The sequence below is a fragment of the Coregonus lavaretus genome (assembly GCF_964263955.1).
Source record: "Coregonus lavaretus genome assembly, chromosome: 18".
Classification (NCBI taxonomy): Eukaryota; Metazoa; Chordata; class Actinopteri; order Salmoniformes; family Salmonidae; genus Coregonus; species Coregonus lavaretus.
In genome coordinates, this window is record NC_140005.1 from 41,044,464 (window position 1) to 41,058,391 (window position 13,928).

The 13,928-nt window shown below is 42.9% G+C and overlaps 1 protein-coding gene across 1 annotated transcript in view; it reads right to left on the reverse strand.

The window, feature by feature from the left end:
* The window catches only part of LOC311145504 (guanine nucleotide-binding protein G(I)/G(S)/G(O) subunit gamma-2), a 38,311-nt gene continuing 24,383 nt past the window's right edge, over window positions 1–13,928 (reverse strand). The window contains exons 3-4 of the mRNA XM_084181758.1: window positions 3,049–3,174; window positions 1–2,710 (exon numbers count right to left, since the gene is read on the reverse strand). Coding sequence (XP_084037884.1) covers window positions 2,582–2,710; window positions 3,049–3,135 — 216 coding nt within the window. The 5' untranslated portion in view covers window positions 3,136–3,174 and the 3' untranslated portion in view covers window positions 1–2,581. The remainder of the gene's footprint in view (window positions 2,711–3,048; window positions 3,175–13,928) is intronic.

The following is a 13,928-nucleotide window of genomic DNA, read 5'->3' on the forward strand; positions in this document are numbered from 1 at the left end:
GAGTCATTATTATAATTTTAATAGAGTTGGCACTACCAGATGGAGGCTGCCTTGTTCATACAACCTCCACATTAAAACAAAATAAAAAACAGTTTTTTGATCATTTCATGCAATTATTAATGATATCAACACAAACATTCAGAACGCACAATACAACACAGTTTACTTGCTAGCATTTTATACAAATAGTAAAAAGAGAGCTTGTATCTGAAGGAAACAAATACTGTATCACATTGCCAGATTTACAGTTGAAGTCGGAAGTTTACATACAACTTAGCCAAATATATTTAAACTCAGTTTTTCACAATTCCTGACATTTAATCCTAGTAAAAATTCCCTGTCTTAGGTCAGTTAGGATCAGCACTTTATTTTAAGAATGTGAAATGTCAGAATAATAGTAGAGAGAATTATTTAATTCAGCTTTTATTTATTTCATCACATTCCCAGTGGGTCAGAAGTTTACATACACTCAATTAGTATTTGGTAGCATTGCCTTTAAATTGTTTAACTTGGGTCAAACGTTTCGGGTAGCCTTCCACAAGCTTCCCACAATAAGTTGGGTGAATTTTGGCCCATTCCTCCTGACAGAGCTGGTGTAACTGAGTCAGGTTTGTAGGCCTCCTTGCTCGCACACGCTTTTTCAGTTCTGCCCACACATTTTCTATAGGATTGAGGTCAGGGCTTTGTGATGGCCACTCCAATACCTTGACTTTGTTGTCCTTAAGCCATTTTGCCACAACTTTGGAAGTATGCTTGGGGTCATTGTCCATATGGAAGACCCATTTGCGAACAAGCTTTAACTTCCTGACTAATGTCTTGAGATGTTGCTTCAATATATCCACATCATTTTCCTTCCTCATGATGCCATCTATTTTGTGAAGTGCACCAGTCCCTCCAGCAGCAAAGCACCCCCACAGGATGATGCTGCCACCCCCGTGCTTCACGGTTGGGATGCTGTTCTTCGGCTTGCAAGCCTACCCCTTTTCCCTCCAAACATAACAATGGTCATTATGGCCAAACAGTTCTATTTTGGTTTCATCAGACCAGAGGACATTTCTCCAAAAAGTATGATCTTTGTCCCCATGTGCAGTTGCAAACCGTAGTCTGGCTTTTTTATGGCGGTTTTGGAGCAGTGGCTTCTTCCTTGCTGAACAGCCTTTCAGGTTATGTCGATATAAGACTCGTTTTACTGTGGATATATATACTTTTGTATCTGTTTCCTCCAGCATCCTCACAAGGTCATTTGCTTTTGTTCTGGGATTGATTTGCACTTTTTGCACCAAAGTACGTTCATCTCTAGGAGACAGAATGTGTCTCCTTCCTGAGCGGTATGACGGCTGCGTGGTCCCATGGTGTTTATACTTGCGTACTATTGTTTGTACAGATGAACGTGGTACCTTCAGGCATTTGGAAATTGCTCCCAAGGATGAACCAGACTTGTGGAGGTCTACAATTCTTTTTCTGAGGTCTTGGCTGATTTCTTTTGATTTTCCCATGATGTCAAGCAAAGAGGCACTGAGTTTGAAGGTAGGCCTTGAAATACATCCACAGGTACACCTCCAATTGACTCAAATGATGTCAATTAGCCTATCAGAAGCTTCTAAAGCCATGACATCATTTTCTGGAATTTTCCAAGCTGTTGAAAGTCAACTTAGTGTATGTGAACTTCTGACCCACTGGAATTGTGATACAGTGAATTATAAGTTAAATAATCTGTCTGTAAACAATTGTTGGAAAAATTAGTTGTGTCATGCACAAACTATAATTTGTTAACAAGAAATTTGTGGAGTGGTTGAAAAACGAGTTTTAATGACTCCAACCAAAGTGTTTGTAAACTTCCGACTTCAACTGTATATTTCGATACTGAAGAAAAAACAATTCTCAGAAGAAGTTTAAAGAAACGTGTCTGTAAAGAATATCACTGAATTGAACGTTCAAACGTTCAATTAAAAAAGCTTTCACCAACTCTGATGTAAAAAAAGAAAATAAGAAAAAGTTTAAACAGCCGTTTCAGTAATCACATACAATAATAGAAAGTTATCTAAGTGATATAGCCAAACCAATGAACCTCAGAATCAAAATCAACATGAAATAAACAACATCAAAAATGAAAACATTCAGATAAACAGGTGGTAGTATCTCGTGGTAAGCAGGTCAGTTAGCCAGCCCACCTACCCTAACCTACCCAACCCACCACAAACCATTGAACATAACACTTGGATTTCAAGTTCCAAAAGAACCACACAATATTTTGTTGTTGTTTTTTCCTTCATTAAAAAAAAAAACCAACACAACCTGAAGACTTGGTTGATTGGTTGTCCATCATGTTTTTAGGTGGATAACCATACTTATCTTCTGTTGTCATCTGACTACACAGATGGATCCATCAAACATGCTGCACACCCCTTAACCGCTGTAAATGGTTACGTGTTACTCTGTGGTTTTTAATTGCACTCTTTAGGTGCCATTGTAGCGAAAGGGGCACTAGTACTTCACCGAGCCCCCCTGTTAGAAGATGTCTACATATTGAACGTCCTCGTTCATGTCCCAAGATGAGCAGACCAAATAAACCACATCCTGTTTACAGGATGGCACAGAAGAACTTCTTCTCCCTAAAAGGGTTTTCGGATGCGGGCACCGGCGACAGGAGGGGGTCCTCTTTGGCATGGGCTTCGCAGTATGACATTAAGTCCGCTGCTGCTTTGGACACCTGTAATGAAAGAGAGGGACATACACACACAGTTTGAGTTAGATTCCACACAATAGATTGGTCGGTACTTTTACATCACCTCATGGACTAATAAATTGGTAACTATAACCTGTTGTTACCATACTATCACCATGTTACACTGTCTTCCATGCTGTAATGTAAAGGGCAACCGATGCCTCCTATATCGGTATGGTTGCTATATCCTTTTGGGCAAGGATGCTACCGATTTCTCCTATATATGTTGTATCCTCTTGGGCAGTGAAGCTACGCTACAGATTTCCGCTATATCTGTTACGTCCTTTATCCTCTTAGCCAGTGATGTAGGCCTAATTTCTCACCTTTATCCTGTCGATGTTGGCCTCCATCTTCAGCTGCTCTACCAGTTTCCTGGCCTGGGCGATGCTTGCTGTGTTGTTGGACGCCATGATAGGGCTTCTGAGCTAGGCCTTGTGTAGTCTGTCTGTCTGTGGTGGGGAGAGAGAAGAGAGTTTCGGTTCCTAATGAATCGAAATACATACAGGGACTAGAGATAATATCCTATTCAATGGAGAAGATCTTAGTTGGCACGCTGACAATGCAAAAGAGTATACTGAAAGAGAGATTCATCCTTTTTGTTATCACACACACACCGCAGACACACACAGACATATTATTTATGGTGGCAGTTGCTAGGCAGCACATGACAGTGAGGGGGTGGGACAAAAAGATAGTGTGAAGAGAGAGAGACCGAGGGGACATTGCTTTGTCCATTGTTAGGTTTGCAGCCAGTACTAATGTTATTTGGTATGTGCTTCTAAGAACTGCAATTCTGTGCTGACCATAGGGATGGCATGTGTGTCATAGGGTCATAAAACAAGTTTACACTCCAGTCTGCTTAGTGGTGCATGTGAGAGAATTCAGTAACGGCCATCCCTGCTCATTGTGTCGGTCATATCATAAACCAATGTACAGTAGTCTGTCTCTGGTGTATGGTGTGTGTCAGATACAGGAGTTGTCCTCTCAGTCAGCATTGCTACACAATAAATTAGTACTACTCCCCTGCTGTAGTAGTTTCAGGTAGCAGTCTGATTCCCTCTATCAGGCTGTGTCCCAATGGCACCCTTTTACCTACCTTATGCACTATATAGGGAATAGGGTGCCATTTGGGACGCAAAATCAGTGTGTAGGAGCTGAACTTATGAAACATGAACAGGCTGCATTATTGCCACAATTGAACATCAATAGGAATCTGATGACAAAGATACAGCTTGATCATCACTATTTACAATATTCACAGTGATGATCATCCGACTCATCAGTTGACACAGTGCTGATCCCCTGACAGTGACCTTATTACACCAAAGGATACTTTGAAGGTCAAATTCAAAAAGTGCCCCAATTACACATTGGTGTGTGTGTATGGTGTGTGTGTGTGCAACTGACTGGCCTTCCCTAGTGCTTAATCCCATCAGGCCTCTTACCACTCTGCCCCATGACGCAGCAGGGGAGGGCTCACCGTGGGATCAGATGAGTCAGTGTGTTGTTAAAGACTGATCTCAGATCCCTGCGTGGTTCTGGAACATCAATATTGATGTCCCACAGTGGCACACCGCAGCGCCACACCTGTCCATCTCACTGTGGCACACCTGTCCATGTGGATGTCTTAGGGACAGCCCTGTAGGGGGGCCAGTTTCCACTGCTGACGCAGCATGGCTGCACCCTGTCTCTGATCTGCCTCAACCACAGGGTCCAGCCCAATCCAGTTACCACAGACTGTAGTGTTTTTGCGGACATTACTGTAGTGTTCAATTGATTAAATTCAATTGATTGGGCATGATTTGGAAAGGCAAACACCTGTCTATAAAAGGTCCCACAGTTAACAGTGCATGTCAGAGCAAAAATCAAGCCATGAGGTAGAAGGAATTGTCCGTAGAGCTCCGAGGCAGGATTGTGTCAAGGCACAGATCTGGGAAATGGTACCAAAACATTTCTGCAGCATTGAAGGTCCCCAAGAATACAGTGGCCTTCATCATTCTTACAGTGAGGGAAAAAGTATTCGATCCCCTGCTGATTTTTTACGTTTGCCCACTGACAAAGACATGATCAGTCTATAATTTTAATGGTAGGTTTATTTGAACAGTGAGAGACAGAATAACAACAAAAAAATCCAGAAAAACGCATGTAAAAAATGTTATAAATTGATTTGCATTTTAATGAGGGAAATAAGTATTTGACCCCTCTGCAAAACAGAGGGAGTTGGCCACCAGGTTTGCACACATCTCAGGAGGGATTTTGTCCCATTCCTCTTTGCAGATCTTCTCCAAGTCATTAAGGTTTCGAGCCTAACTTTTTGCAATTCGAACCTTCAGCTCCCTCCACAGATTTTCTATGGGATTAAGGTCTGGAGACTGGCTAGGCCACTCTAGGACCTTAATGTGCTTCTTCTTGAGCCACTACTTTGTTGCCTTGGCCGTGTGTTTTAGGTCATTGTCATGCTGGAATACCCATCCACGACACATTTTCAATGCCCTGGCTGAGGGAAGGAGGTTCTCACCCAAGATTTGACGGTACATGGCCCCGTCCATCGTCCCTTTGATGCGGTGAAGTTGTCCTGTCCCCTTAGCAGAAAAACACCCCCAAAGCATAATGTTTCCACCTCCATGGTTGACGGTGGGGATGGTGTTCTTGGGGTCATAGGCAGCATTCCTCCTCCTCCAAACACAGTGAATTGAGTTGATGCCAAAGAGCTCGATTTTGGTCTCATCTGACCACAACACTTACACCCAGTTCTCCAATGAATCATTCAGATGTTCATTGGCAAACTTCAGACGGGCCTGTATATGTGCTTTCTTCAGCAGGGGGACCTGGCGGGTGCTGCAGGATTTCAGTCCTTCACGGCGTAGTGTGTTACCAATTGTTTTCTTGGTGACTATGGTCCCAGCTGCCTTGAGATCATTGACAAGATCCTCCCGTGTAGTTCTGGGCTGATTCCTCACCGTTCTCATGATCATTGCAACTCCACGAGGTGAGATCTTGCATGGAGCCCCAGGCCGAGGGAGATTGACAGTTCTTTTGTGTTTCTTCCATTTGCGAATAATCGCACCAACTGTTGTCACATTCTCACCAAGCTGCTTGGCGATGGTCTTGTAGCCCATTCCAGCCTTGTGTAGGTCTACAATCTTGTCCTAGACATCCTTGGAGAGCTCTTTGGTCTCGGCCATGGTGGAGAGTTTGGAATCTGATTGATTGATTGCTTCTGTGGACAGGTGTCTTTTATACAGGTAACAAGCTGAGATTAGGAGCACTCCCTTTGAGAGTGTGCTCCTAATCTCAGCTCATTACCTGTATAAAAGACACCTGGGAGCCAGAAATCTTTCTGATTGAGAGGGGGTCAAATACTTATTTCCCTCATTAAAATGCAAATCAATTTATAACATTTCTGACATGCGTTTTTCTGGATTTTGTTGTTGTTATTTTGTCTCTCACTGTTCAAATAAACCTACCATTAAAATTATAAACTGATCATTTATTTGTCAGTGGGCAAACGTACAAAATCAGCAGGGGATCAAATACTTTTTTCCCTCACTGTAAATGGAAGAAGTTTGGAACCACCAAGACTGTTCCTAGAGCTCGCCGCCCGGCCAAACTGAGCAATCGGGGGAGAAGGGCCTTGGTCAGGGAGGTGACCAAAAACCCGATGGTCACTCTGACAGAGCTCCAGAGTCCCTCTGTGGAGATGGGAGAACCTTCCAGAAGGACAACCATCTCTGCAGCACTTCAGCAATCAGGCCTTTATGGTAGAGTGGCCAGATGGAAGCCACTCCTCAGTAAAAGGCACATGACAGCCCGCTTGGAGTTTGCCAAAAGGCACCTACAGGACTCTCAGACCATGAGAAACAAGATTCTCTGGTCTGATGAAACCAAGATTGAACTATTTTGCCTGAATGCCAAGCGTCACGTCTGGAGGAAACCTGGCACCATCTCTACGATGAAGCATGGTGGTGGCAGCATCATGCTGTGGGGATGTTTTTTCAGTGGCAGGGACTGGGAGACTAGTCAGGATCGAGGGAAACATGAATAGAGAAAAGTACAGAGCGATCCTTGATGAAAACCTGCTCCAGAGCGCTCAGGACCTCAGACTGGGGCGAAGGTTCACCTTCCAACAGGACAACGACCCTAAGCACACAGGAGTGGCTCCGGGACAAGTCTCTGAATGTCCTTGAGTGGCCCAGCCAGAGCCTGGACTTTGGTCCGATCGAACATCTCTTGAGAGACCTGAAAATAGCTGTGCAGCGACGCTCCACATCCAACCTGACAGAGCCTGAGAGGATCTGCAGAGAAGAATGTGAGAAACTCCCCAAATACAGGTGTGCCAAGCTTGTAGCATCATACCCAAGAAGACACAAGGCTGTAATCGCAGCAAAAGATGCTTCAACAAAGTACTGAGTAAAGGGTCTGAATACTTATGTAAATGTGATATTTCCGTTTTTTATTTTTAATACATTTGCAAAAAAGTCTAAAAACCAGTTTTTGCTTTGTCATTATGGGGTATTGTGTTTAGATTGATGAGGGGAAAAAAATATTTAATCCATTTTAGAATAAGGCTGTAACGAAAGAAAATTTTGAAAAGTCAAGGGGTCTGAATACTTTCGAATGTATATATGCATTTATTTAAAATTCTGATGTCTGTTAAAAGCTCAAGTTCCCCATACAACCATCAGTTAGTGCCACAACGCCGCTCATTTGGGAAAGAAATGTAATTATGTATTTCGTGAGTGTGTGTGTGCATTGTTAACATCTGCTTAAATTACTGCCCAGATCTACCAGCCTGGACGACCAGACAACGGGTCCGGAACAGCGATGCCCAACCCGGACGCCCGCTGCCCATTCTTGTGGTGGACTGCTCCGTTGGAAGAAAGCCTACCAAGGTAAACCTCCAGAGAGGGACCGCAACGATGATCCACAACCAGGATATCCCGTGGTCATTTTTATGGTGGGTTGCAACTTACATAATAATACCAAGATTGAACCACCAGAGGAGGGCTGTCATGACTTGCCCTCATGGGATGAGGATCAAAGATGCCAGCTAGGCAAAGGTTTGAACACCCCCTTTCCTGGGGGGCAGTTTTATAACTGGTTGTAATTTCCTTACAGAAACTTTATTTTCCGTGCCATGCACTATTGGGAGAGGGAATTTCCCTGTGGAACAAAGGAAGTCTTCCCGCCAAGACTCTAACATCCAAAAGTGGATAATGAAACAATATTCCTACTTCAAAGAATGTGGGAAATGGTCAGTGGGGACTCAAAGAACAATCATGTCAAATTTGTTGTGATGTCATTAAAGATGGTGGAACAACATAACTGTATCTTTGGGGGTGTACACTTCCCAGTTATGAGGTTTGCATCTAATTGTTGTATAAAACGAATGATTAAGTATAATAATACTTTTGTGAAGATAACAATGTGATTTTAGCATTCTAGATGAGATTATTGTTTTCTATATTGATTTGTTCTCAGTCAGTGGCCACGCCCAGATGAGCACAAACATGATGAAACGCCCCCTTTTCTAGTATAAAAACCCTAGTGACGAAATTCACCTCAGACCAAGCAGATTACGGTATAAACCGGATGTTGCAAATGGTTGAATTTCTACCAGACCAGGAAGCGTGAAGCTGAAGCTACACGGCTTAAAAGGGTTAGACCAGGAAGCCCCACAGCTTAAAATGGTTGACACGCTACAGACCAGCAGACGTGAAGCATGAGCTAAACGTTACAAAATGGTTAAACTCTACAGACCAGCCGACATGCAGTGCGAGCTGAATATGGCAAAATGGTGAAACTCTGAAACTCTCAACCTCTACACGAGGTGAAGAAGAAGACAACACACTAGACCTTAGCATTACCAGTCTGCAGCTGGCATGTATAGTCGTCTAGAGAACTTTCACTAAAGACACGAGTTGGGAAGGACAATACCTCTCAGACAACCGTTGGTACATCTGAAGTTCTATTCTAACAGATGAACTCTACAAACTACAGGGTATGCTGAAGTATCCATTCTAACCACCACTACGACCAGAAACTCTACCAAGGACATTAGGATCACTGGTGGGAAAACCAAATTCCAACATCATCAACTCAACTATCGAGGACAGCTACACGTAAATACATGTTGCATTTTTAATCCGAATGAGCGCATGCTAAACATTTGTATTTCCGTGAGCGTAGTTTACAAGTGTCCGATAGGTGAATTCCTTTGTCTCCTCCTTTCCCCCCTCTGAATCAGCCAACCCTCCTTCTACCCAAGCATTCATGCTATTGTTAGGGCAGTCCAATAGGGACCTGTTTTCATTGTATTACGTTAGTAATCAATAACCTATGTGTGTGTGTGTGTGTAATGATTTAGTTAGTTAGTAAATAAATAATTATGCTAATTTGTGTATTGCCGATTCATCAATAAGGTTAGGGTTCTTGCAGGTTCAAGGATTATGCGACGTTCAGAATGAGACTGATAAGAGGTAATTATTTAATAAGTGACTGTTATTGATATATATGTTATATCTTCTAAGAGTTTAATTCGGGAGATGGTAACTCGTTAAACAACTTATTCCGTGGTGCCCCAAATTCCTAATGAGTTAATTGTTACATGATTAATTTAATCGAGTGACAATTAAACATAGTTAGTTGATTCGATAAATAACAGTCACCATATTAATATAAGTCACGTCACGACATATTGGTGCCCCCTGCTCCATGTCCTCCAAGACATACCAGTTATGTAACTGTCCTTCAGCTATATTGCCTGACATCTTACATCATGGCACTGGCTGCTCTGTCCCGAGAAAGCCCGCTTCCCGTATTTTTCCAGATTTACTTACTGCAGCCTGGTAGAAGCGATGATCCAATAGCGGAGACCCCATCCCATAACACGGTGACCACACCGTTTGGGATGGAAGAGCTGACACACCCAGGAGAAGTGGGTGATGCCGTATGCTTTCCCTGCTCCTCTTCGAACCCTCGATGACCAGTGATTTCCCGGTCGGCAGCTACAACCCTGCTTACGACCAGTCCTGGCAGCTATTGTCATGCAGGGCTTATATCCTGGAGTAAAAAAGCAATTCTCCATCCTCACCTGGATGCTTTAGCATTTGGGACATAGGCGGTGAGAGAAAAAATTGAAAATAAAAGAAAAGACAGGCCTGTGACTCTTGGAAAAGAGTGCCAGCTGCTTACGCACACTGTTTTTACAGTTGGTGCATTTTTGACGTGGAGATGTGGTGTGGCTATACAGATTGTTCCTCCCTACACTTGGTTTTCCACTTTCAGGACCTATTGGACGGAGAGAAGGTTAATGTTGTTAAGGTCCTTTTGCCACTTTCTGGGGCTGCCAAGGCCCCGACAGTGATACAGTTTATCCATAACTGTGGTGCAGTCTCTAAGGGGGGCACGTGACTTACACCCAGTCTCTAAGTTTTTAGCTCATCCTGGGATGTGACTATTGTGCTTACAATCCTTTCACAGCAGCTATTAGCCGCTGAAAAGCGTGGAGATGTCATATTCCTCCTTCTTTCGCTTTACTACTGCCCTAAGCATATGGGTGGACGGTGCTCTACCAGCCACTGTTCGCACCCACAGTCTGCCCAAGGGTTTTTCAGGTTAATGTACCTAACCCCATCTTTGGCCCGGGATGACTTTTACCCATTGTCGCACCTTGGAGCCTATGGCTTTTCGCATATCGCCTTCCCTAGAAGGGCATTCTAATTGTTGTCCAGTACGTGCGATTCGCATCTACTTGGATTGTAAGAGAGCTAGGGCTCTGTCATGCTCTTCGCTTATTGGGCAACCACCCTCAGAAGCCTTTTCAAATATATCCTGCCTGATTATGGGGACCATTATATTGATTTATAATGGCAAGGGAAGGGTCGTCTCCTACAGAGGAGTTGACCTCTTGGGCACTGTTTTTGGGACATGTCTCATTATACTGAGATGTATTGGGCTTTCCCTCACTTTGTTATAAGGTTTTTCCCGATGGGCTGTTTCTGTACCTTCTTGGTGTGTACTCCCTTAGTTTCGGGACCGCTGAGGGTTGCTGATGTTGGGACTTCCCTGGCTTCAGAGAGCATGTTTCTTACGATACGGGAGTTGGCCATATCCCCACATGTGATACATCGAAACGAGAATCTGAAAGAGAACTCAAGGTTACTTGCGTAACCCCGGTTCTCTGATATTATGAGTGAGATGTATCACTGCATTCCCCTGTTCGCAAGAGCGTGAGGAAGAGAAGCATGCTTGAGAATAACCAGAGGGCAGAAGAGTGGCTAATTTTATTAAGCTAACGTAGCATGTTGGAGCCCCAACATCCGTTTTTCAGGGGAAACGGTAGGTTGAAAATTCTGTATCCCTGAAACATTCACTTTCTTTTATGGACGTTTTGGACGAGACTGACTTTATGACCAAAACCGATCAAATTTACACTTTGTAGTCAATTTCGACAGTAGAATAAATGTTTCAGACTCATATCGATGCCACATAGGCCGTTTTCTAAATGAGAAGTAGTTTTTTAGGGGCAGTTGCTCTTTATTGTACATTGTCCTAAATCTGAGGAGACAAACTGCAGAGCAGGGATTCACTTTTGACAGGTTAAGATAATTCAGATATCCCTCAATTCTTTTAGCGCCATATTCCTACACAAGGAAGAATAGAGTTTATCAATATTTTTCAGAGTACTTGAAACTATTCACAATTACTGCCACATCAAGGGAAATACTGTATGTACTGGATGTGAGGTGGTGTATAGTTTTAGCAGGGGCTGTGTGTTCAAGTTTGTAACAGTCTTTTTAAAATTGAATTTGTAACAGAGTTCATGTGCCCCAAATGGCACCACATAAGGCTCTGGTCAAAAGTAGTGCACTATAAAGGGAATTGGGTGCCATTTGGGAGGCAGCCCATGCACTGAAGTATGTCCGTAACAGGGACAGGGACCAGACTTCAGTATGTCTGCTGAGTAAGCTGCAGCCACAGCATGCTGAGGTGGTGCCTATGTAGCTCAGTTGTAGAGCATGGTGCTTGCAATGCCAGGGTTGTGGGTTCGTTTCCCACGGGGGGCCAGTATGAAAAATGTATGCATTCACTAACTGTAAGTCGCTCTGGATAAGAGCGTCTGCTAAATGACTTAAATGTAAAATGTGCTGAGCTGGTCAGCCACCTCCCTATCATGCTTTATTCAGTCTGGTTCTACCACCGAACACAGTGTACACAGTGTACACAGTTTAGCAGATGCTTTTATCCAAGGTGAATTACAGTTATGCATGCATACATTTAATGTATGGGTGGTCCCGGGTGACCCTTTGCTAAGCCCCACCCCCCTTGGTTACTGTTGCAACCTTGGACATTTTCTAGGGAAGCCCAATTCCCTATTCAACCACTAGTGAAATTCCCTCACAATAATCTCAAACTGTGTTTTTCCAATACACAATGAAATTAAACACAGACTACCCCTTGCTAATCAGGAAACTCTTGGGTATGTTGCAGGGGCATAGGCACTGAGGAGCCAGGCCCACCCAATCACTTTATTTTACTATCAGATATTTTTTTATGCTCTTTACTTGTCACTGTTCCAAACGGGACATTATTTGTATTTTTACCTAAACATGCGAATATCATCAGATAGATTAGCAAGAAGTGCACTGGGTTAGTGAGATTTGGTGAAATATCACAGAACAGATTAACTGGAATGACATTCACTCTCACGGGATGGTTGCCAAAAAAAAAAACTGAAAGCCATGAATATGACTGCATTGAGGCATATGTTACTGTGCTTCTATGGCTATATGCACCATGCCACTGCCTATTTCATTTGTTCATTTAGCAAATAAGACAGCTCATAATCCAATGCCTTTATCACAGTCAAATAACCTATATTTGAGCTTTAATTACCTTTAAAAATGCTACATTTTCTCTCAGCCTCATGGCAAAATGTGTAGAATAGCAAGAGATTAGCTATAACACAGCAACATTTTCTCTCAGCCTCATGGCAAAATGTGTAGAATTTCAAGAGTTAGCAGCCCTCACTGGCATTCATGTGTTTGAAACAAAGCTTGTCCAAGGTGTCAGACTCGACGACAGTTGCTATCCATTGGAGCACTGCGATTGGTTTCCCAAAATGATGGGTGGGGCTTAGCGAAAGGTCAACGCCGAAGGTGCATAAAGATTTCAGAATTGACCCTTCGCTAAGCCCCGCCCAATAATTTTGGGCAACCAATCGCAGCGCTCCAATGTATACCAACTATCGTCGAGTCCGACACCTCTGACAAGGTCATGTTTAAATCGCATGAAAGCCAGTGAGGGCTATGGCAAAAACTAAGTTTTCTTTTTTTTATGTTTAAATAATTTAACAGTGCACCAGAAGTACTTGCTACTGTGGTTCCTGAAATGCAGAGGCTGTTGGAGTAAAATGTATACTTTTTTTATATTGTTAGCTAGCTCAGCTGGTTAGCTAGCTATCTCTATCAGTCTCATTGACCACCAAACGTTTTTTAAATGCTTGCTAGCTAGACTGTTAATATAACTTGTTTTCTCAAAATGTATGTTAGCTAGCTAAGTTAGCAATGTTATGAATACAACTCCCATCTGCTATCGACATCAGGATACGATTTGAGAGCACTAGTTAGCTCCAAAAGTGGTTATAGCTTTGACTGCTTTCTGACAGTGAATTCAGAGCCATTTAGTGGCTAGCTACACTAGCTACAAACATACTTTTACCAGGTTCCTGTGAAGCAATTGTAATTAGAGTCCACCACAACATACCGAAGAGTTCCCTGATTAGCAAGGGGTAGTCTGTTTAATTTCACTGTGTATTAAAAAACACAGTTTGAGATCATTGTGAAGGGATTTCACCAGTGGTTGAATGGAGAATTGGGCTGAAAATGTTGTCAGAGGTTACAACAGTAACCACAGGGGGCGATTTTACCACTATCCATGGAGTTTTTAAACTATGACATGTTCAATGCCCCAATAAATCAGCACTATCTACTTTTTCGGTTTTTCAAATTGCCTGTGTCTTGGAGCTAGAACTGGGATTAGGATTAGGATCATGTATACTGTGCTAATGACAATACAAAAAAAGAGTAACAGAGAGCAATGTACAATACGGCGAACTTGGTAAACAAGGCATTTGTGGTAAGTACATGGAGGCCACCATCTTTATGCACTTCTGGTACTGAACTCACTATTCTGATGTTGC